The sequence below is a fragment of the Rhinichthys klamathensis genome, unplaced genomic scaffold, assembly GCF_029890125.1.
Source record: "Rhinichthys klamathensis goyatoka isolate OS25496 unplaced genomic scaffold, OSU_Roscu_1.1 h1tg000109l_1, whole genome shotgun sequence".
Taxonomy (NCBI): Eukaryota; Metazoa; Chordata; class Actinopteri; order Cypriniformes; family Leuciscidae; genus Rhinichthys; species Rhinichthys klamathensis.
The window spans coordinates 2,738,549-2,762,373 of NW_026606647.1; the positions used below are offsets into that span (position 1 = coordinate 2,738,549).

Here is a 23,825-nt window from a genome sequence, read left to right on the forward strand (position 1 = left end):
ATTTCAGAGGAAGCATGTTTTTAAGATAAATGCATGCACAATATTCTAATAAGCATAAAATACATTGCAAACATATATGAAAACGCATGCAATATCACTTATTCACCTGGAGTCTTTCAATGATGTTGCGGTAGTCTCGGGAGGTGGTCAGAACGGAATCTCTTCGCGTAGCATTACGGACGGACAATCTCCAGCTGAGGGCTGTTTTCTGCACTATGTTGTTGGACTTCATGAACAGATTATTCACCTGACAGTCCAGATCCACAGGAATGGCTATGGCTCTGCCTTTGGCTGCACAATACAAAATGGTAAAAGACACACACATCCAGAAATTTTGGGCTATTCTGTTTGGTGCCACTAGTTCGGCACCATACAACTTTCTAGAACCGTGGTTCTTAACCAGGGGCCCACTAGGGGCCTCAGCAAACTTCCAAAATGACTAAAAAGGTATTCAGATTAAAGCTCCTGTTGGTTAACTTTTGAAAACATGTATTTGCTAAAACTGTCATTATGTCAAGCTCCTCTGGCTCCTCCCAGTGGGCCTATTGCCATTTGCAAGAAATACACACTCCCGGTCAGAAACAACCAATCAGAGCCAGGAGGAATGTCTTAGCAGTGTCAATCACGCTCGTGTACGCGCTGATCACACCCCTCTCTTGCACAGAGCAAGCCATCGTTCAAACTCAAGATTGCCGGCGAGCTGCAGCTGTGCTTATGACGGAGAAACAACCTAAACTGCCAATTCTCGAGTGACACCAGCTCATAAAACAAAGAGGTGAATGGAAAAAGACTGATGACGATAAACAAGCGAAAAAGAAAGAATTACACAGAGCCCATTGACTCGGTGTCAAAACTCTAGCCGCATAACATGTAGATAAAATGTCACGCACTCTGCTAAGCAACAATTGAAACCTGCTAATTCACTGGCTTGTCATGTTGCTGAAATAATGTACTAGCACACCTTATCTAGCATTATATATCGCTAGAATAATTACTTACATACTGTAACGTTAGTTACCGTTATATTAACTAGCTATTTATAACTTATAGAAAGAGTGCAACGTTATAAAGTTACATGTAGGCTATTGCAAAATACATAATGATTTGAGGACCAAGTTTGTAGTCAAAGTATGGGCAGGCCATAGTCAATGTAAAGCATATTATTGACGTTTAGTCCCTATTAGTGAATGTGCCATATAACTTTTTCTCGGCCGTCATTGGTGGCCCTGTTTACTAGTTCACGACGGGCTCCGCTGTGGAGGACGAGCTGTGGAGGGAGGGCTGTAGCGCAGCAGAGAGCAAGGGGGTGGGACCTGTAAGTTGTGCTTGTTCAAATTTTCAGGCTAAGTCAACGTTTTCTCAAAACTCCCTACTGCAGCTTTAATAAAATATAATTAATATTTTAAAATAATCATGATTTCCATTACACGAGAGTAGATTTTAAAACTTCATGCTGATTTGTACTCGGCTTTCGCCAAGATAAGCAAAACTAAGACGTAGCTTAACAGCAAACTATGCTTCTCCATTCATTTACGCTTCTTTCCATATGGTGGTGTGACTCCCCTTCTGTCCGGCGTTAACGGCTGCAGTGTACTTGGCGCGTCAGCACACGAGACGGCTGCAACTACAGGACCAGCACGACAACCGTCTGGATTGAGCCGAGTAGGGGACATCTCTAGGGTCTTCAAGTGGGCACCTTCCGTCCTCAGTGTTTCGTCGACTAGCCCACGACACCTCAAGAGGGCTCGACAGTGACTCTGGCGTCCCAGAGTCACCCCCCTCCGTCCCCCACTCAACTCAGCCCAGCTTACTGACCTCTACATCCCTCCTGCTGCTGAGACCTAACCACAATCTCACAATCTCTCCGCAACCCAACCATACGCGCCAACCCGTTTGACTAAGGCTGTCGAGCCCCACTGGTGCGTTAAAGCAGTTTCAGTGGCAACGGTTCCACGTTCCAAATCTTATGATACAACACAATAATACAATTCAAGGTAATATTAAGAAAGTTACAAACAGCTGGTGAAATTGATGCACGTACCCACGTCACTAAGCACTTTGATGCAGGCTTCCACGTTCCCCTTCTGACCTGGGAGCAGCCAGTTGCAGTGATACACTCGGAAAACTCCCTGCAGCAGCTGCACAAACACTGGCTGCCGGGTCTAAGCCACATACATGGATGAATGTCACTCTTACAGATGGTCTAAATGATGTTGAGTTGCACTGGGCAGCTGGAAGACACTGTGTGTTACCTGCAAACTTGTGCTCTGGTCTGAGAATGGTGAGCTGAAAAAGGTGGTGACGATACTCATGATGGTCTCAGTAACGTAGCGCTCTAGAACTGTGTCAGCGTGCTTACGGTCACTCGTGTTATTGCACACCTACAAGAAGTCATGTTGAATGTGCGAGTATCAAGACCACATTATGAGTATATCTTTGAGTGCCTAGTCTTACTCTGCAGATGTCCACCAGGAAATCATCAAAAAGTTTCCACATGTGATTGCTGGTGTAGATCTCCTTCATCTCAACCTCTGTATCCACATAACAGTGATTCAGGAAGTTCACATAGGCCATCTTCACCTACATAAAGTAATATATTCACATCTTATGAAGTCACACAGATCTACAAATGACTTCTGTTATAATACAACAAAAGAAAAAAACCTTTTACAACCTAAATCTAAAATTATTCAACACATTCAACAAAGACAAACACTTCTAGCCTTTTCCCCTGCCACACACACCTCAGGGATGCAGTCCTCATGTGTGACCACACGTACAATATCATCAAGGGGGAGCAGGGAGTTGCATTTGATCTCAGTGTAAACGTTCTTCCCTTCAGTGCACACAGCCAGCAACTCCACTAAGTGAATATGATACCTGCAAGAGTCAGTGAAAACAAATCTAATACCGATGATGGCAAATATTTAGCAGGAAAAAGCTTACAAACTTTGTATGACTTTGGAAAACATAAAAGACAGATAAGTGTAAACACTAAGATACATAATATATATATATATATATATATATATATATATATATATATTTTTTTTTTTTTTATAATTTTTTTTTATATATATATATATTTTATTTTATTTTTTGTAAAAAAATATATATATATTATATCATATTATATTATCATACTAACATTTGCATTTTTGTATAGCATTTTTGTTTTTTATGTAGTGTTTACATTTAGAAGTATTAATAGAGTGGAGACAGGGACATTAAGCAAAGGCGCCTCCTTACCTGAGTGCACTGCTCTCATCAAGTCGTTCCCTCTCAAGACGCATCATTTGGACCAATGATTGAAAAGATGCCCGGTCATTATAAAACACCAGCACATCCTCACCTGCTGTCACCAACTACACAAATACACACACATTTTTATTTCACTAAGAACAGTCTTCACTAGTTTGAAAAGTAGCAATGTGGGGCTAGTAGTTAAAAACACTAATCTCTAAAAATTGTTTGCCTGGCCCACAGACCTCAGCCATGACAATGTCTTGGCATTTCTTGATGAACTTGTTCTCAGCCTTGACGATGGTTTGCAGGAACTTGAGGTAGTGAACACTGCGGCCGTGCGTTTCGATGCAGTGCACAAAGTGCTGCACCACCCGCTCATTAATCTCACTACACAACTGGAAATTATTCATGAAGATATGCTGCATGGTCACTGCCTCCAGTATCTAGAAACAGAAGGAGAAAAAAAGACAAACAGAGGGACAGAGAACTGAGTGAAGAATAGCTGAAATGCACAGATGAAAATGTGTTTATTTGTGATTGCCCTCACCCCAGGGTTGAGGAACAGATTAATGTGTTTGTGCAGAAGTGTCTGGTTCTGTTGATTTCCAGCACAGAAGTTCTGAAGGAACTGATGGGCTAAAGTCATAATCTCCTGCATCTGAATATCCTCTCCCTAAAATTTCAACAAACACACATATAACCATTTAAATCTACTTCAAGTGTTCAATGATGAATGTTAACCCTTTCAGTTGCACAAAGGCTGACACGCACCTTCTCGTAAGGGATCTGCAACAGTTCCAGGACCACACTGTGTGCTCCCATGTTCCTGAGGAGCCGCTGCTGCTGTTTCTTATTCTTCTTGCCAGAGATGCCCTCCAAGACACACAATTTGCTCAGCCTCAGCAAGATCTACACACACAAACGTAACAATACTTCCAAACATAAAACTTACTTCACACTTCACAGAACATCCTGTTTTCTTGTCAAACCTACAAACTCTATAAACAAAAAAACACACTGCACCTCTTTCACGACTCTGTAGTTTGAGCTGCTTGTACTCTCCACTTTGGGTTTGTCTGATCTACTTGAGTTGATGACAACCTATTGGAGGAGAAAAACTTTCATTCATTATATAATTCACTAGGCTTTGAAAAAGATCAATTGTGTTTCTTCTTCGTTTTTTATGGACAGATAATAATGGGAGCACATCGTGACCTTGTGGTGAGCTTCCGTGTTGACCTCTCCAGGGTCCAGTCCAGAGTCTGACCCCTGTCTCTTATACACCCACAGCTCTGATTTCTCTACTATAGACCTCAGCTGGTCCAGATCTGACTTGATCTGTTTATAATTTTCCACATCCTGACTGGTCACCAGAAGCTGAACCTGGACAAGTACAACAGAAAATGTTCATTTATTACAATGGTATTATTCATCCGAAATACTGGGTGCTTTCTTCAACTTTAGGGGATTTATTATTCTATAAAAAATAAAATAAAATAAATTAAGTTTGTAAAATAAAATAAAATAAATAAGTTATTATTTTAACAAATATGAATTATCAAAGAGTGAAATAACCATTAACAATTTTAACATTTATTAAACTGAACAAAAATAGTATATTTATCTAATACATTTATGTCTATTGTTATTAATGGGAAGAAGACTAAAAATACGATATGAATAACATAAGATGGCCTTTTAACTTTATTTAAAAATTAGTGCTGTCAAATCGAATTAATCGTGATTAATCGCATCTAACTTAAAAGGTTTTGTTTACATAATATATGTGTGTGTATTTATATTATTATATATTACAGTATATATATATATATATATATATAATATATATATATATACTGTATATATAAATATAATAATATATATTCACACAAACATATTATGTAAACAAAAACGTTTATGTTAGATGTGATTAATCGATTTGACAGCACTATTAAAAATGCATAAATACACGATGGATGGATGGATGGATGGATGGATGGATGGATGGATGGATGGATGGATGGATGGATGGATGGATGGATGGATGGATGGATGGATGGATGGATGGATGGATGGATGGATGGATGGATGGATGGATGGATGGATGGATGGATACCTGCTTAAAGGCCTGTAAAACCTCCTGGCGTTGGCTAAAGTGTCGGAAGAGGAGGTGAAGGGCTCTTGACACCAGTGGAGGATAGTCATGCATGGTCAGGTGCAGTAGGACCCTCAGAAACGTCCGGCCACCATGATCATCAAGATCCAGTGGGGTGTTCTCTTCACTACAAACACAAACACACACACAGATTCACACACATACATAACACAAACATGAGACAAACTATTAATGAGCACAGCCTTCTTACCTTCCACCAAAAATACCCTCCGCCTGCTCTTCAATGTGCTCAAAGTCCAGCGCACCTAACAAAGATAGAAGTTATTCACACACCACTTTATCCATACCAGCTGATACTGACACAAACACACACTTGCTCATCTTACCTTGAACACTGGCAGTAGAGTCCTGGCTTACAGACGGCTCTGTTTGAGAGTTGCTCTCATCAAACTCTGTCTTAAAGATACAGAGCAGGCAGGAGATCCTGTAGTCCAACCGCACATTCAGAATGAACTACACAGAAGATGAGAGAGTGAAAACTGCTATTTGTACTTCTACAAAACTAATTTAGCATTTCCTAGACATTTAAGATATAAACTTCTCAAATATTAAATTATATGGAACATCACAATCCAATTGTTGGCTAGGGTGTGTTTTAACACCTGCAGGATCTCAATGATCTTGAGTTTGGTGTCCATCACAAGTATGTCCTGTTTCTGAGGTTCACTTTGGGCTTTAACTTCATCTCTATTGGGAGGGTTGTGGGAGGTGGCTGGCAGAAATCCCCCACCCCTCAACACCACCTGTGTCATCAGCTCTCCAACCCCATGGATGGACCGCATCACATTACTTCCTGCAGGCACAAACAGGACACGTTCACACTAAAGCTTTTGTTGCTGACATTTTTCAGTTCATTTTAGTAGGACTTAAGTTTGTGTGCTTGGAGTGGACATATAATCTACACAATAAAAACAAGTAACCTGCAACTGTTACTTCAAAGCTATTTCTCACTGATATAACCTTTAATTTAGTTTTGTTGGTGTGACTGAATGTATTTATGTTGATTCAGTGATAAATATTAATTATTACATTATTATTATTATAAATACATATTTTAAAGAATATTTTAATATTATTATAAAATAGTATTAAATTACTAAAATATTAGAATATTTTAATACTATAAATAATATGTTTGACTTGAATAAATCAATTAATTAAGATGTTACCACATGAAGCACTTTTTAGGCTCTCTTCAGAGCCAACAGTTTAGTGGTGTTTCTATGGAGCCCCTAAGGGGACATGGTGTCGATGCGTTCCCCCAAGAAACTTTGCGTTCGCTCGCAAAATGTTTGCATTCCCCTGAGAAATTGCGTTCCCTCGCAAAACCTTTGCGTTCCCTCGCAAACATTTTTTTTTCTTTTTTTTTTTCTTTTTTCGCATTCGTTTGCAAAACTTTTGTGTTCTTTGCAAGTGAACGCAAGTTTCTCGGGGGAACGCAAAACATTTGTGAGAATGCAAAAGCACTGCCAAATTATTTTTCCTCCCATCTCATTTTTTCCTTCACAATCTGCCTTTAGGGGCTCTGTGTATTTCTGACCTTTGCCGGGTTCTCTATCCAGTTTGATTGGGAAGGGGTTGCTGATATGGACACAGTCCAGGATTGCCAACAGGATTTTGGTCAACCTCAGCAGATCACTGAAGTTATAGAAACCGAAATAGATCAGGTTTCTTGCCAGGTTCACCACCTATAGAAAGTGGGAAAGCATGTCAGAAAAGTATTCTTGTTTTAAAAACTAAAGAACTAATATTATCTATATAATATACTTTTTTAATTATTTTTATTATATAGCATCTCTTTTAAATAAAATGCTGATTTCTGCAGCTGGAAACAATGTTAACTGTGCCAGGAAAATGTTGCATGTCAAGTAAGTCAAGTCACCTTTATTTATATAGTGCTTTTTACAATACAGATCGTTTTAAAGCAGCTTTGCAGTGATAACAGGATAAAAATGCAATAAAGTTTGTCTCTAGATGAAAATACGATCACAGTCCAGCTTAAGTAAGTTCAGTGATGGTTCATTTTTGTTGTAATTTAATTTCATTTATATATACATACATATATATATATATATATATATATATATATATATATATATATATATATATATACACACACACCTCAAAAGTGAGCTTGTTTTTCTCCTTGTCTGAGAATGGGAAACTTTGGCAAACAACATCCCGCAGGTAATTCTCCACAAACTCCATTGTCAGAGAGAAGCGCTCCTTCACCTCATCACGTGATGTCCCATCATTATCATAACTGGTCAGAAACAGGAAAACATCTGGATAGTAAACAAACCACTCACTAAAAGGGCTTCACCGTTTACTGTTTCTAAAGTGAACCACTTACTCATCAATGGCAATTTGTGAAGGGATTTCAGACCACAGCCGAGCATATTTGACAGGGGTGACCTGCTCCTGAGGGTCACGGTCTACATGCATGTGCAGCATCATGCGGCAGAATGAGGCTCTGAGGTCAAAGGGCAAGTCTTCATCTGACATGCAGCGTAAGATCAGATCCACGTCCAGTTGTGCTGATATTTTATTAATGGCTAGGTACTGCCGATCCAGACACATCCGTGCAAACAAATTCAGCTGATACCTGACGGAGAGACGTTATCATTTTATATCTGTGTATCTTTCCTTTCATCAAATGTTCATGTAAATGTAGGTGTGTGTGCATGCCTGTAATAATTGATAACTTCATGGTCCTCTGTATGTCCCTCTTTGGCGTCCTGTGCAAGCTCTCTGATGCTCTTACTCTTCACCTCTCCTCTACTGTCCTTCCAGAACAACCATACCTCTTCTTCATCCTCCTCTTCCTCTTCTGCGCTCTCACCAAGCACTGTTCCTGCCACCTCAAACCGTGATAACACAAGCCTGGCACACAAACACACATTAAGTAAATACCACACCCACAGACTTCTATTCTTGTGGACCACACAAGCTAACTATTTTTAAGCACTTTCTGGTTTGATTCAGTGTGTAGATGAGATGTTTTTTTTTTTTTTTTTGCCCTCAATAATGGCACTACATGTTCGATATTGCGCTTGCTGAATTATATGAGCTGTTTCAGCTGTTCTGCAACACTACCATTCAAAGGTTGGGGCCAGTAAGATTTCTTTTAATCTTAAGTAAGGCGCCATTTATTTAATCAAAAATACAGTAAAAACAGTAATATTGTGAAACATTATTTCAATTTAAAATAAATGTTTTCTATTATAATATATTTTAAAATGTAATTTATTCCTGTGATGGCAAGGCTGATTTTTCAGCAGCCATTAGCATCTAGACTTCAGTCACATCCTTCAGAAATCATTCTAATATGCTGAATTCGTGCTCAAATAATATTTCTTATTATTATCAATGTTGAAAACAGCTGTGCTGTTTATTATGGAAACCGTGAAACATTTTTTTCAGGATTCTTTGATGAATAGAAAATGAAAAAGAACAGCGTTTCTAGAATAGAAACAATAGAATACTTTTGTAACAATCCATCAATTAAATGAATTCTAGCTGAATAAAAGTCTTAATTGCTGATTTCAAAACAATCTTACTGACTCCAAACTTTTGAACAGTAGTATATATTGTTCTAAACATGCACATAGTCAGTGTAGGTGTTGTACTTTGTTTCGATGAGGATGTCTGCATTAGCTGGGTCCAGCACAGCATTACAGATGAGTTCTTGAGTGACAGGGATGGATTTATTCATCGACACACATAGATCTGATAAGTAGTCCAGAAATCTAGAGAAACAGGGACACAACTCAATCATTCAGGATAAGACACAAAACTATTACAAATATAGTTCAAATCATTCAATCATTAAGAAACATCTGAAGACACAACTTACTACACTTCTACTGTACTTCTAAACTCTTGGAGTGGTCCAAGGTTGATATAGCCAGGGTGGAACTGGGGATAAGCGCCCGCTTCTCAAGAAATGCCCCATACAGCGTGCGTCTCTGATTGCCTCTGTCAACCAAAATCCACCTCCTGGCCAGCTCCTGGCCACATGTGGCTTAGTTTCTAAGCCGGTGGACCAAGTTTTTCCACTAACAGGAGAAGGGGTGAAGGCAGGTCACTGGCACCTTAAAACCAGTTGTTTTGGCCAGATGGGGCTCGTCAGTCTTGGTTGGCTGCCCATCTTGGAGAAGGAAAACTCTGAATCCAAACCTCCGCTGCCTTGCGGCTATACCCATTCATGGGAAAGCTAGGGGAGTCAACCCCAACATCAAATCCGGAGACGGAGTCCCTAAGGCAGTTTGACATTGTATTCAGTGTCACTCTTGCAACTCCTGCAACGCTTCTGGTGCCTAGCTGCATTGACTCATGTCTTTCCCTTGGATACACCTGCTGCGTGGAGAGGGAGAGTCTGCTGCATGGGCAACAACTGATTCTCCATATCACCTTGCCCAGGCTTTGTAGCTCCCCTGGAGAGGACACTCCAGCGACGCTGTAAGGTGACGACACAACACGGGAAGTGGCAGTTACCGGTGATAAACTCATCCAATTGGCGTAGGAAACGAGTGCCACGGGGAGATCATCATATATCATTGGACAGTGACCACCCACCTCAAGCTGGGGAGCCCCCAGCCAGTAAGGTGCCGTCGCGCCATGGCCTGCCTGCTTCACTGGGTGCGTGGAGCTTAAAGAGCTATCTCAACAAGTGGGTTACATTTTCCGCACCAGGCAAAAATACTCAAAAAAGAAGGAAGACTCCAGCTCTTCGATTCACAAGCGGAATGTCAGGACCTTGTGCCCTGGTCTCACTGCTGACCTGCAGCAGATTGACGATGCACGCAAGACTGCCGTCATCGACAGGAAACTCTCTCGACTGAACATCGACATTGCCTGCCTACAGGAGACCCGACTGGCTGACAGCTGTAACATCAGGGAAGCAAGTTACACTTTCTTTTGGCAAGGGAAGTCCTCAGACGAACCAAGGCAGCACAGTGTCGGTTTCGCTGTCAAGAACACGCTCATCGCCTTCATTGAACCTCCATCATCAGGCACGGAGAGGATCCTTGCACTCTGCTTGTCAACATCCTCTGGCCCAGCTAACATCATGTGCATGTATGCCCCAACTCTCTGCTCCACCTCAGAGGAGAAAGACCAATTCTATGAGGCACTGGATGAAACAATATCTAGAATCCCCAGCACTGAAGGACTTTCCCTGCTTGGTGACTTCAATGCTAGAGTGGGAGCCGATAACGCATCATGGCCTACCTGCCTAGGTTTTCACGGTTGGGGTTAGATCAATGAGAACGGTCAGCGTTTGCTGGAGATGTGCTGCTTACATGGCCTCTGTGTGACAAACACCTTCTTCAATGCAAGGAGATCCATCAGGTGTCATGGAGACACCCACGGTCCCACCATTGGCACCAGTTAGACCTTGTTATCACCAGGCATGCGGAACTTGCCAGTATCCTCCTCACCCGCAATTACCAAAGCACGACTGCGACACGGACCACTCCCTTGTGGCCAGCAAGGTGCAAGTTACTACGAAGAAGCTGCATCACACCAATAAGAACGGCCACCCACGTATCAACACCTGCTGTGTAAGCAACCCAGAGAAGACACAGCAGTATGTCAGAAACTTACAGGAGGCTCTCACCAAGGAGTCACCTATCAATGACACCATTGTCTCCAGGTAGTCCCACCTCCGAGGCGCAGTGTACAACGCAGCCATTACAGCCTACGGGAAGAAGGAGCGTAAGAACGCTGACTGGTACGAGGCCCACTGGGAGGAAATGGAGCCCGTGACTGAGGCGAAGAGGAAGGCCCTTCTGCTTTACAAGGCGTCGCCTTGCCCCAGTACACTGGAAGCCCTCAGGACAGCCAGGAAGAACGCCCAGAAAACCGCCCGCCACTGCGCCAATATATATTGGCTAAATCTCTGCAGCAGCATACAGACAGCTGCCGATACCGGGGACGCAAGAGGCATGTACGAAGGCATAAAGAAGGCGATAGGCCACACAACCACCAAGATCGCCCCACTCAAGTCCAGGACGGGAGAAGTCATCATAGACCAAGGGAATCAGCTGCAGTCGCTGGGTTGAGCACTATCTCGAGCTGTATGCAACTCAGTACGTCGTCACTGACACCAGCTTGGACGCCATCCTAGATCTACCAGTCATGGAAGCACTGGACACCCCACCTACCCTGGAAGAGCTCCGTAAAGCCATTGACTGCCTCGCTTGTGGAGAGGCCCCCGGGAGTAATGGCATCCCGCCAGAAGCCTTGAAAAATGGCAAACCGGCGCTGCTTCAGCCCCTACACAAACTCCTCTGCCTATGCTGGGATCAGGGCCACATCCCTCGGGACTGCAGTGAGGGAGTATACAGCTGTTCAATATAAGCTGTTCAACATCGCTCGCCTCCGCGCCAAGACTACAAAGGTACTCATTCGTGAGATGTTCTTCGCCGACGACGCAGCCTTGACGGCCTACACCGAAGATGGCCTGCAGCAGCTTGTCAGTCGTCTTTCCTACGCCTGAAAGGAGTTTGGACTGACCATTAGTCTGAAGAAAACCAAAGTCATGGCCCAGGAAATAGACTCCCCTCCAACCATCGCCATTGATGGGTGCAACCTGGAAGCTGTCGAGAGCTTCACTTACCTCGGATCCACCATCTCCATCGCTCTCTCTCCATCGACACAGAGATAAACTGCAGGACCGCCAAGGCAGCAGCGGTCATGGCCAGACTGAACCAGAGGGTCTGGAACAACGCTAACCTCACAGAGAGGACCAAGCTGCGCGTCTATAAGGCCTGCGTGCTCAGCACACTCCTCTATAGCAGTGATGCGTGGACCACTCACGCGAGGCATGAGAAGAAACTCAACAGCTTTCACTTGAGGTGCCTGCGTGTATTTTGCGCATCCACTGGCAGGACAAAGTACCTAAAGTGGCTTCGTTGGCTCAGCCGCGTCAGGAGAATGGGACCAGCGGATTCCCAAGGACCTACTGTACGGCGAGCTGGCAGAGGGCTCCCGACTGACTGGACGTCCAGGACTGCGCTACAAAGATATCTGCAAGAAAGACATTAAGCTTTTTGACATCAACGTTGGTACGTGGGAGAGCTTGGCAGAAGACCGCTCCGCCTGGCAGCTTGTTGTCAGACAGGGCTTACAGAAAGCAGAGGAAACCAGAAATAAAAACCTTGCCGCAGAGAGAGTCAAGAGGAAGGAAAAGCAACTGCAGCCTCACCAGGCATCATCTTTCACCTGCAGAAAATGCAGCAGAGATTGCCATTCTAGAGTCGGGCTTGATAGCCACTCGCGAAGGTGCAGATAGATAATCTACAGGAAGCCGTACTTCATTACATCGTCTCCAGTAGACGGAAGGATGCCGCCGTAGCCGCCGACTGTACTTCTAAACTCTTACTTTAAAACATTTATTTCACTTTCGCTTAAACTGCCAACATCTCTGTACTGGATTGTACTTAAGATGAATCACTTACATCATAACATATCTCATTTGTTTGTTGCTTTAGATCAGGGGTGGTGAATGTTGGTCCTAGAGGGCCACAGTCCTACAGAGTTTAGTTCCAACAGGGTATATGCAGGAATCTTGAAGTTAATTTTAATACCTTTTCAAGACTTTTTCAAGACCTTCTCATTATTTTTTAATACCTCACCGCCACTTCAAGCTGTAACCATTTACATCAGTGATACTTTTAACTTAACAGTTTTAGTTTGTGATAAAGACTATAGACCACTCTGATAAAAAAAAAAAAAAAAAAATAGGCTGGGATAGTAAATCAAAGCGAAGTTTATTAAAAAACTAAACAAAACTTTGCTCCACCCTCAACAACAATCATGCTGACATGTGACTCAGTTCTTCGTTTAAAAAAATAATAAAAATGACTAAATTCAAGCACTTTTACGATGTTTTTGGGACTCAAACTGTTGGACAGCTAATTCAGAAAAAATTAGGGATGCACCGAAATGAAAATTCTTGGCCGAAACCGAAAACCGAAAAAGAGGAACCCAAGGTCGAAAAAACGAAAACCGAAACACCGAAAGAAATTATGCCAATTATAAGTACCATTGCATTTATGGTTATGACTGTGTACAAACTTTACTTAAATCAAGGCATTGCAATTGCATAAATTAACATTTTCAAAGAATAAATCAATTACAAATTATGCAAATATTTATTTAGCACAATGCACAGTATAAATCAAATTAAAACTAAAATGTTTAACTTGACCCCACTCATGTGTACATTAAATAATAATCTACTGGCCTGCAGAAAGGTTTTAAAATGAAATGTTCTCTCATAAAAACAAAGCCGAGCACGAACTTCTCATCACACCAGCACCCAGTTTGCACGTCTAAATTAGTTGATTACATTTTAAAAATGAGCATACACTAGCATAAAAAGCCATTTTAATGAACAAAGGTCCATGTTTAATACAAATGTACACGAAACGTAATGAAATATGTTTAGTGAAATTAGAAAATATTTAAGAGAGCGTTAATTTAGTACATATTCCTATACATATTTTGTTGTAATGTCACAAGTAATAATCTCAGGGTTTACTGGGTTTTACATGATTATTTTTGTATTTGGTGGTGGTATACTAAAAAATAAACATTGTCACGTGTTTATCTTTCTTCTTCTCACAGATTCCTGATGGTTAGAGGACAGTTACTTGAGTCGCTCCCTGTCGTTTCAAAGAATAGTACAACAGCGAGCGCGTCAAGTATAAACTCCTCGACCGTTTGGAGAGGTGCGCGCGCTGTCTGTGGAGACTCGCGCTGCGGAGGCAGGCGAAAGTATAAACAAGGCTTCCGTCTCCTCGCGGGTTCAGATATACTGAAATACGTCCACACCGCAGACATGTTGCTTCAGACAAGCACGTGCAGGTCGCGGTTTCTGTTTGCGTCATCACAACATTTCGGCCGTATTGTTTCGGTGATAAAAGTATTTCGGCCAAAAACCGAAAATGCACTTTTGGGCTATTTTCGGCGGCCGAATATTCGGTGCATCCCTAGAAAAAATACTTTCAAAATTTAAGACTTTATAAAGCCGTGATAAGACTTTTTAATACTTTTTAAGGGTCTTAATTTTCCCAAAATTTATTTATCACCTTTTAATACTTTTCAAGACCCCGCGGATACCCTGTCCAACCCTAATCAAACACACCTGAACAAGCTAATCAATGTCTTCAGGTTCACTAAGGCTACAATCAGGTGAGTTTCTTTCAGGGTTGGAGCTAAACTCTGCAGGACAGCCGCCCTCCTTGACCAATGTTTCCCACCCTTGCTTTAGATGAAAGGGTATGCTAAATGAATAGATGTAAATGACCAAGAACATTTATGCAGATCTATTTTTGCACACCTGGGCTCTCTGTTCTTGCGGACCAGGCTGACGAAGGTGTCTATCTCAGCTGCAGTGATGTGTTTCTCCAGAAGCTTCCTGTTGTTGTGCAACAGGGCTGTGATAGTGTCTTCAGCAAGCACATCATATCCTATCTGCTTTTGCATGAAGCGGAACTGCTTTGCTATGTACTCCTAAACACACATAAGAGAAAAAGGACATTTTGGCATTTAGTACAATATATAGTACAAGGGGTTGTAAGTGAATTTTGTAATTGCAGTAGTGTAATTTTGTTTGCATTTATTTTGTTTCACAGTAGTTTAACCTGATTTTTGCGATAGTCCTGCTGTGAGTGACGTAGGACCCTGTAGCAGAGCCGACAAATGTGACGAAAAGGTGCGTGCCGTTGGTCTGCAAGCTCTTCAAGTCGCAGCATAGGGCCATCCCCACTGTCAGTGAATGGGGCCTGCAGCAGCTTGAATATCTGGCCAATCACACAACAAGATGGATTGAAAGGTCATTGAAAAAAATGTTAGTGAGATGTTTGAAAACTAAACCCTATAAGAGAGGCAATATGAACCTGTTTGAGTATGTTCTGCTCTCTCATGAGTTTCTGACGCTCTCTGTTGGGTTTGTTGACTGTGATCTCCAGCACATCCTGAGCACTGCTTGGAATGTCCACCACAAAATACACCAGATCCTCCAGTAGCTTTGTCACTGACCTGTGTGAGAGAGCATGATTGGCAGACAATTTTTTTTAAGTGTGAGCAGTTTAACAAGAAAGGGGCATAAAGATGGATTGGTAAAAAAAAAAACCCATAAGATTGTCAGATGGACAGATGGACGGATGGAAGGATACATTAATAAACAGACTAATGGATGCATGGATGGATGAAGAAAGAAATAATAAAAGATCTAAAGAGAGACGGATGGAAAATTGGATTGGAAAGTCAAATGCACAGACGAATAAATGGATGAACTATTGGATGACTGCATGGTTGAAGGAAAGAAGGACAGACAGACAAATGGATGGACAGATGGATAGATGATGGGAAGATACAATAGTTAAAGGATGGAATCTGGACAGACAGATGGATGAATGGACAAATAGACGGACGGACAGATGAAGGAAGGAAGGAAGAAAGAACAAAAAGATGGGAAGATATATTTAAAAGTCAAAGGGACAGATGGATGAAAGGATGAATGAAAAGATGAATAAATGGTTGAAGAAAGGATGGAAGGACAGAGACAGACAGATGATGAATGAATGGATGGATGGATGAATGAATGGGTGGTTGAAGGAAAGACAGAATGGATGGATGGATGGAAAGATGAAATAGTTGAAAGAAGGATGGACAGATGGACAGACAGATGAATGGATCAATATGGATATATGAAGAAAGAAAACAGAGGGCAGATGAATAAATGAATGAATGAGGCATTTATATAGCACTTTCATATGTACTACTGTACACCCAAAGCGCTTTACAATCATATCAGGGAATCTCTCCTCAACACCACCAGTGTGCAGCATCCACTTGGATGATGCGAAGGCAGCCACAGTACAATGGCGCCAGTGCGCTCACCACACACCAGCTATGGGTGGAGAGGAGAGAGAGGGATAGAGCCAATTCAGTGTAAGGGGATAATTAGGAGGCCATGATGGACAGAGGCCAATGGGTGGAATGTGGCCAGGACACCAGGGTTACAGCCCTACTCTTTACGAGAAGTGCCATGGGATTTTTAATGACCACAGAGAGTCAGGATCTCGGTTTAACGTCTCATCCGAAGGACGGTGCTCTTTAACAGTATAGTGTCCCCATCACTATACTGGGACGTTAGGACCCACACAGACCACAGGGTGAGCGCCCCCTGCTGGCCTCACTAACACCTCTTCCAACAGCAACCTAGTTTTCCCAGGAGGTCTCCCATTCAGGTACTGACCAGGCTCAGCCCTGCTTAGCTTCAGTGGCCAAAGGGCTACAGTATCTGGCAGATGGATGGAAAAAGGTCAAATGGACATATGGATGGATGAATGAAAAGTTGAATAAATGGTTGAAGATGGATAGATGGAGGGACGGAAGGACTGATGGATGGACACATGGATGGATAGATGAATGTAACCTTTACCTCCTCTCATTTTGGGTGATAGTGCCCTTCTCCAGTTTTGCTGCGATGGAAGCTAACACTTTACTAGCATCATTAGCAAAATCCAGATCCCGAACTTCAGCCGGAGACACTGGCACTATGGCAAAAGCCTCTTTATCTTCCTTCAGAGGAGACGTTCCGATCTGAGACACAAATACAGAGTGAAGGAGACACACTTCAGAGAATCAATAAACCAATGTTACAGTCATACATAGAGAGAACCTGACTCACTCTGAGCATGACTGGTTTCTCTTCCTCTTTATCTATTGGCTGGTTGGTGCTGTGGACCCACGTATTGGTGCAGAGATGCCTGAGCCTCACATATGAGTTTCTGACAGGCACAATACAAAATACAACAAGTTTAATATAAGTGTAATTAATCAGAAGATGTCACAAGAAGTCACAATCTCGCTGTACCTCGGCACAAGCGAGTCTCCGCCTCTCAGAGTGGTGGGGTCAAGCTCAAAGATTGAAGAAATGTCATTGCCATCAGGAACAGACACCAGTGTATACATAACCTTATCCTGAGGGTTACGTGTACGTGCCCGCATCATTTCTTGCTCCGAATCCAGCTGCGAGAGAAACAATCGATCAACTGTGACTGTGCATTCAAGATGACAGTCTGCTTTGTCTCAACTAATGTGTGTTGAAATGAGTGCAATATGGTAAAGAGACCCTCAAATTGCTCGCTCATACTATGAATTCAGAAGCTCAGAAGATGAAAGGGGAAAAACACAGAAACACACAGTCACACACGCTCTCAAGCACACACTCACAGAGGAACGGGACTCCAGGCATTCTTCTTCATAGTCTGGATTTACCTGATCACAATAAGGTGAGAATAATTAGATAAATGTCGCAAGTCACCTTCTCTACTCTTTCTAACATCAAGCTCTCGAACTACACACTCTTTGATTCATTTGCATGTGTGTATGTGTGTGAACTCTTATTCCAGGTAACATATCGGTCTAACCTCTGCAGCAAGGTAATGGCCGGTGGCCAAGTGTTTGAACCTAAAGAGGCTGTTCCAGTAGCCGGCTCCGCCTCTGCAGGGATCATGCTGAACCACCTGAAAAGTATGCAGACATCTGTTTAGATTCCCAAACCAACAATCACACTCACAAAAACAACTGGTCAACTTCACAAAGCTAAGTCCTTAACTTACCTCTACCTCCCAGAGTGCTTTGCTACTAGTGGCGGAGGTTGCAGACTGGCGCCCGGTGGTACGCAAAAAGACATACTGCTTTTTTCTATGTTCATCACACGTCAGAAACTTCTCCTGCTCCGCATGAAAAAGCCTCACCACGTCACCCTGATAACATGTATTTCATTAAAAGGCCATTAAAACGCAAGAAAGTAAAATATAATTTCTTTAAAAGTAAGTAAATGTAAAGGTCATTGTGTGCATCATGTTTGTGTATGAAACATACTCCTTTCAAGACAATCTCCTGGTTGTCGCTCCATTTCATGAAGAGAACGATTTTCCAACTGGTGGTGCAGTTCACTGAATTCACCTGAGAGAGAAAAAGACAATGGAATAGACCGGTGGTTCTCAACCTAGGAACAGGGGCCCACTATGGGGCCTCAGCTTCCAAAGAGGCCTACATTGTTTTAAAAATAAGACAATATAGCATTAAAATAAACTAAAACAACTAAAACTCAAGATATTTTTTTATTTTAATACAGCCCCTCATCAGCTGTTTTTTCTTTGAATAACCAGGACTTTATCATATAAAGTCTTATATGAGGTAGCCTAATTTTGAAAGGGTTATTTCTAGATATTTTTTTTTTAGATTTTATTTATATATTTTCCATTTCATTTTCATTTTATTCAAAGGTTTAGCAATTTTGTTGTGTTGTTGTGATTTTTAATAGTGTTTTTTTTTTTTTTTTTTTACTATATGTCTACCGTATATATTTAACTTTAATATCCCTGGAAGAAAGGCTATGGGCCAGATGTACTAAACAGGGCAAATTAGTGTGAGAGCACAATTCCAAAAAAGCACAAATGGGATTGGAAAGTTCTGCAAGTGATCTGCTGACGACGCGCAAATTAAAGAACACAGACGCAGCCGGATCAATCCCATAATGACCAACGCAATCTATCAAGAGCAGCACAAATTAGCGTCTGATTTAAGACATGCTTTTTTGGGAGCGTTAAATAATGCCGCAAATACCAGTAAATTGACTAACGCAAACCTTAGTAAATCACCTTGCATGATTTATTTAAATTCTCTCCTCCCATAAATTTTGCATCTAAAAGGGAAACTCATATAAATGCATATGCATTCAAATAAAAAATAAAAAAGAGTTAAGACACTTTTGTCCAAAAATGAATTAAAGATGCAAAATATTTGTTTTATTTTTAGATAACCTGATGTCTCTGACTGAATTAAACACCAACCTGAATTCAACTGAGGTCATGTGACATTGTTTATGTGATGCTGTCAAAATACTGTTTGAAATGTTTATCATTTGCATACTACTTTAAAAAACTCTAGGCCGTATGCAGTACACTAGTATTTCTTTCTTAACATAGCCAGAGAGAGGGAAAAAAGAAAGATATGGAAAATCCAGTAATATCTGAACTCTCTCTCTCTCTGTGTGTGTGTGTGTGTGTGTGTGTGTGTGTGTGTGTGTGTGTATTTTACTTCATTGCATCCTGGATTATCCACAAGCTGATGGCTACTGGCATGCAGCGGCTGTCCAGCGTTGACAGGGTTTAACACAACCTTATCGCCAATGACCACCTGAATCGCACATTAACACACACAAAATATTACAAGTGGAACTCTAATGTGTGTTTATCACGCAAGAACTAGAAATACACAACAAATCAAATAATCAGAGTTGATGACATACTCACATTGTCTCCTATAGAGCGGAGCTTGTAGAAGGGCTGGATATAGAACCACGAGCCTTCATTCCCTGCAGCGTCCAGCGTCACACGCATGGCGTTCTTCTCAAGGAGAGCCGGTAAGCGCTTATTTACTGTCAGATACTTATTACTCTTCAGATGGAGAAGCTGCAAATATATATGAACAGATACACAATTTATTTGACTGCTAAATATTCAGCTTTTCTACATTAAAGTCCTTATAAATGTTCTGTATTATATATACAGCTTAAATGTTAGTGGAAGTAATATTTGTGCTCATGTGTAAATGAGAGATTTACCTGGATGACATTGCCATACTGAATGACTGTTCCTAGAAGCTTTTTGTTCTCAGATTCATTTTGTTTCTTCTCTAAATCAGCAGCATGCTAAACAAAACACAGTAAGAAAAAAAAATGAGAGGGGGAAAACTGCAAATGCAATACACATGAGCACCAAAGAACCATGTGACAAGAGCACATTCCGTTTCGACTGCTCTTCAGGACAGCTTCAGAGAAGTTGATAAATATACTGTCCTCCAAAAAAGAAGCTGTTGGGTAGCAAACAAACTGTGCTCTTTTAAATGACATGTCTTGTAACATTGTTCAGATGGCCCACAGAGCATTCTTCACATTCGGTTTCATTTACAAGCACATCTTTTTTTTATTGTTAGCAACTTTTCTACATTCTTTCTGTGTATATATAAGGTCATAAGCAGAGCGTGAACCAACTGCAGGGTGAAGCTATAGGTGTCCCTCCATGGCTTCCTTTCTTTGGATAAAAGATTGTATGTGCAATTTACTTACACATGCAATCCAATCAAATACCACTACTCACAGCATTTTGATAATTAAGCTACTCAAGAGCAAGTATGAATGCATGATTTGTTATTATCGGCATGATAGGCAACTAATATACCTAATACTACTGGAAAGTGGCCAATTTATCAAAATGAGATATTGAAGTTATTTGTAAAGGAATGTTTTACATTCTTGGATGAACTTGTTTCTAATGCTACCGTAATCTACAAAATACGAATTAATCCAATAAATTAATCCAATAAATAGAAAAGATCTTTGTTCCTTGTTTCATCGTGACTTTAAAATCGCAGCTCATGGTAGTCATTATTGAAGGGGTAGGGACTGTGTATGTTCTTGTGGTGCCATCAGCCAATCATTTGAGGTATGGATAGTGGATACTAATTCTAGACCAGCAATTATGAGCAGCGTTATTCCAAGAAAGCGATTGTAATTCCCTATATTAGTATAAACAAACAGATCATGTCCGTGGCCAGGTGAAGACTAAGCTTCACACTCACATGGAGTTTGTTGAGCAGAACAGTCTCTGTGGTGCTGTTTCCTCCAGGTTTGGCAGCTTTCCAGAACTGTTTCTGTGCCGAGTATCTGTTCATGGGACACAGTCTGAACAGACAGTCTACAGAGAGAGAAAGAGAGAAAGAGATAAAACACATTTCATCCCAGCCACAGACAAGCAGAACACAAGCATCACTCATTACTCCTGTAAGCACATACACAATCACACTGTGTTTAGACACACACACGCACAGCTTTCAAAACCTGCTGATGGGATGACAAAGGTGATCATAAATGGTAAGGAAGAAAATCAGTATGAAAATCAATATGTAAATTGTGTGTCTGTGTGGTTTACATGTGCAAAACTGTTAAAACAGAACTATTCCCTCATACGAGCAGATGCAAAAAAAAAAAAAAGCCTTTTTAAAAGAACTTGATTACATAATGAAGGTAAATTCAGAAGCACCTAACATGACAGAAAACAGACACAGACTGTCTTTCAAAAGTGATGAGAAAAGAGCTATTCAGACATAAAAGTGAAAATGCACTTCTTTTCAGCAGAACTCCAGTCTTACCAAATAAGGAGAGAGGGGGAGCCAGAGAGAGAGAGAGAGAGAGAGAGAGAGAAATCTGGTCTCTGTTTCTAGTTTCTGGAGATTGGGCTGATAAAACACCAAAAACCTCTAGGGTCATTGGAGGAATGTAGAACATACACGTGTATAAAAACAAGAGTGTTTAAGAGTTTCCCATTACAAAAAAAGAGCTAGATTTCTAGATTTTCCCTGAGATTAAAGTTGATGCTACAATGCTATGGTGTTATGGGTGGTTGCCAGGCTGTTGCTTTACTGGTCCTAAACTTAAAGATTCCACACATCAATTCCCTATGATATAGCTCCTTTAGTGCCAGTCTATTGTACTAGTTTGCTTATTTATCATCTGCCAAAAGTTGTATCGTTTTGAAATCAATGCATACCCAAACAAAACAAACATATTCATGAAATAATAGCAATAGAAAATGAACCCATCACATGCTTTCATTTTGCTTTGGTGTGTGTTTATATTTGAAGGAAATACTACGCATTCCTCTCTGCTGGGGCCCACTGACCATCAGACAATTATCTCTCCTTTTCTTCCTCCCTTCATCACAGACTCAAGCTTTGATAGAGAAGTATATAAATGTTAAAGGGGTAGTTCCTCATGGTATTAATATACTACTGTTCAAAAGTTTGGGGTCAGTAAGATTTTTTTTTAAAGAAATGTTTACATTTATTCAGCAAAGAAGCATTAAATTGATCAAGTCACAATAAAAACATTAAAAACGTTACAAAAGATTTTTTTAATTCAAATAGAATGTTGTTCATTTGAACTTCTATTTATCGAAGAATCCTGAGAAATGTGTTCCACAAAAATAATTAAACAAGAAGCACTTGAACTTTTTAACATTGAAAATAAGAAATGTTTCTTGAGCACCAAATCAGCATATTAGAATGATTTCTGAAGGATCATGTGACACTGGATTTCTGAAGGATCATGTGAGCTTTGCCATGCTGAAAACTCACAGCTTTGCCATCACAGGAATGTATTATTGTTTTGTACAGGAATGTATTACTAATATTTATTAAAATAGAAAACAGTTATTTCAAATTGTAATCATTTTTTTAAAATACATTTTTCTGCATTTTTAATCAGATTCCTTTTGAGCATAACAAACTTCTTTTAAAATAATTTTTCAATCTTTCTGACCCCAAACTTTTGAACAGTAGTGTATCTCAGATGCACATTCTAGTATTTACCTAAGCTTTGTTCAAAAAGGTTACAAGAACCAATGGTGGTTGGCGTCTCTAAAGTTAAAAATGGCTTGTTTCTTGATCTGCCAAGTTTAAATATGCACAAGTGAGAATAAAATTTAAGAGCTGTGATGGAGGGAAAGATTAACAAAGAATAACATAAGTTTCATGTTCAAATCTCTATCATATGGCTTTAGAAGATTTGAGAGACTTTGTAAAATGTACTACTTTGATACTTTTATGGTAGTTTTTTTGTCATTTTTTATGGTCATTTTGTATGGTTTTGTTGTGTGGAAGAGCAGTGCGAACTTCATTCAAAGCAAAGGTTGCACATAAGATATAAAATCATATGTGTTTTGAACAACATGAATAAATAATGAGAGGAATTTTATTTTAGGACAAACTCTTCCTTTAACATTCAGTGGCCAACTAGTGATGGAAACCAGTTCTTATGTACTTATATACACGCACCCCTACTAGTGATGTGAGTTTAGATGGTAGTCGGCCTCAACCACACACAATCTTGTGTGCAGCCTTTGAAGTACAATAATTTATCAAGTCCTTTAACTAAGTAGATCTGTGATTTCTGTGTTGGTAACAATTTCCACAGCAAAGTAAACGTAGACAGAAATTAGATCAGACTGTTCTACACAGATTTATGCGGTCAAAGATTTGATTGACAATAATAACTACAAGTTTTGGAAGACAATGTTATAATAATTCCTAAGAATGAAGGATGACATGCTAAATTAAGTGGTTTTCATGGAAATTACAAACTTTTCTCTAGGGTACATCATCTGACCTCTGACTTCAAAGTCCAATTTAAGTAACTGAACTTCCTGTCTTAACTGAAAATAAACCAGCGTAACATCCACATCCACACACACGTTTACTTAGCTATCTAAATGGGGACATTCCATAGATGTAAAGGTTTTTGGAGATTTTGTCAGGT

The 23,825-nt window shown here is 40.6% G+C and overlaps 1 protein-coding gene across 3 annotated transcripts in view; it reads right to left on the reverse strand.

Annotated features, from left to right (window-relative positions):
* itpr1a (inositol 1,4,5-trisphosphate receptor, type 1a) overlaps positions 1-23,825 on the reverse strand; it is a 52,321-nt gene that overhangs the window by 23,851 nt on the left and 4,645 nt on the right. For 2 of the 3 annotated variants that reach the window (XM_056253869.1, XM_056253868.1), the window contains exons 4-37: positions 21,092-21,207; positions 20,076-20,162; positions 19,765-19,923; positions 19,550-19,648; positions 18,329-18,412; positions 18,064-18,210; positions 17,872-17,967; positions 17,675-17,719; positions 17,316-17,470; positions 17,130-17,229; positions 16,881-17,041; positions 15,331-15,472; positions 15,076-15,234; positions 14,772-14,944; positions 9,052-9,171; positions 8,111-8,305; positions 7,776-8,027; positions 7,544-7,685; positions 6,963-7,110; positions 6,025-6,215; positions 5,749-5,875; positions 5,613-5,667; positions 5,363-5,528; positions 4,462-4,629; positions 4,270-4,347; positions 4,018-4,155; positions 3,794-3,919; positions 3,489-3,689; positions 3,250-3,365; positions 2,745-2,880; positions 2,455-2,580; positions 2,253-2,381; positions 2,042-2,162; positions 107-291 (exon numbers count right to left, since the gene is read on the reverse strand). In XM_056253869.1, coding sequence (XP_056109844.1) covers positions 107-291; positions 2,042-2,162; positions 2,253-2,381; positions 2,455-2,580; positions 2,745-2,880; positions 3,250-3,365; positions 3,489-3,689; positions 3,794-3,919; positions 4,018-4,155; positions 4,270-4,347; positions 4,462-4,629; positions 5,363-5,528; positions 5,613-5,667; positions 5,749-5,875; positions 6,025-6,215; positions 6,963-7,110; positions 7,544-7,685; positions 7,776-8,027; positions 8,111-8,305; positions 9,052-9,171; positions 14,772-14,944; positions 15,076-15,234; positions 15,331-15,472; positions 16,881-17,041; positions 17,130-17,229; positions 17,316-17,470; positions 17,675-17,719; positions 17,872-17,967; positions 18,064-18,210; positions 18,329-18,412; positions 19,550-19,648; positions 19,765-19,923; positions 20,076-20,162; positions 21,092-21,207 — 4,643 coding nt within the window. The remainder of the gene's footprint in view (positions 1-106; positions 292-2,041; positions 2,163-2,252; positions 2,382-2,454; positions 2,581-2,744; positions 2,881-3,249; positions 3,366-3,488; positions 3,690-3,793; positions 3,920-4,017; positions 4,156-4,269; positions 4,348-4,461; positions 4,630-5,362; positions 5,529-5,612; positions 5,668-5,748; positions 5,876-6,024; positions 6,216-6,962; positions 7,111-7,543; positions 7,686-7,775; positions 8,028-8,110; positions 8,306-9,051; positions 9,172-14,771; positions 14,945-15,075; positions 15,235-15,330; positions 15,473-16,880; positions 17,042-17,129; positions 17,230-17,315; positions 17,471-17,674; positions 17,720-17,871; positions 17,968-18,063; positions 18,211-18,328; positions 18,413-19,549; positions 19,649-19,764; positions 19,924-20,075; positions 20,163-21,091; positions 21,208-23,825) is intronic. The other variant, XM_056253870.1, reaches the window with a different exon arrangement.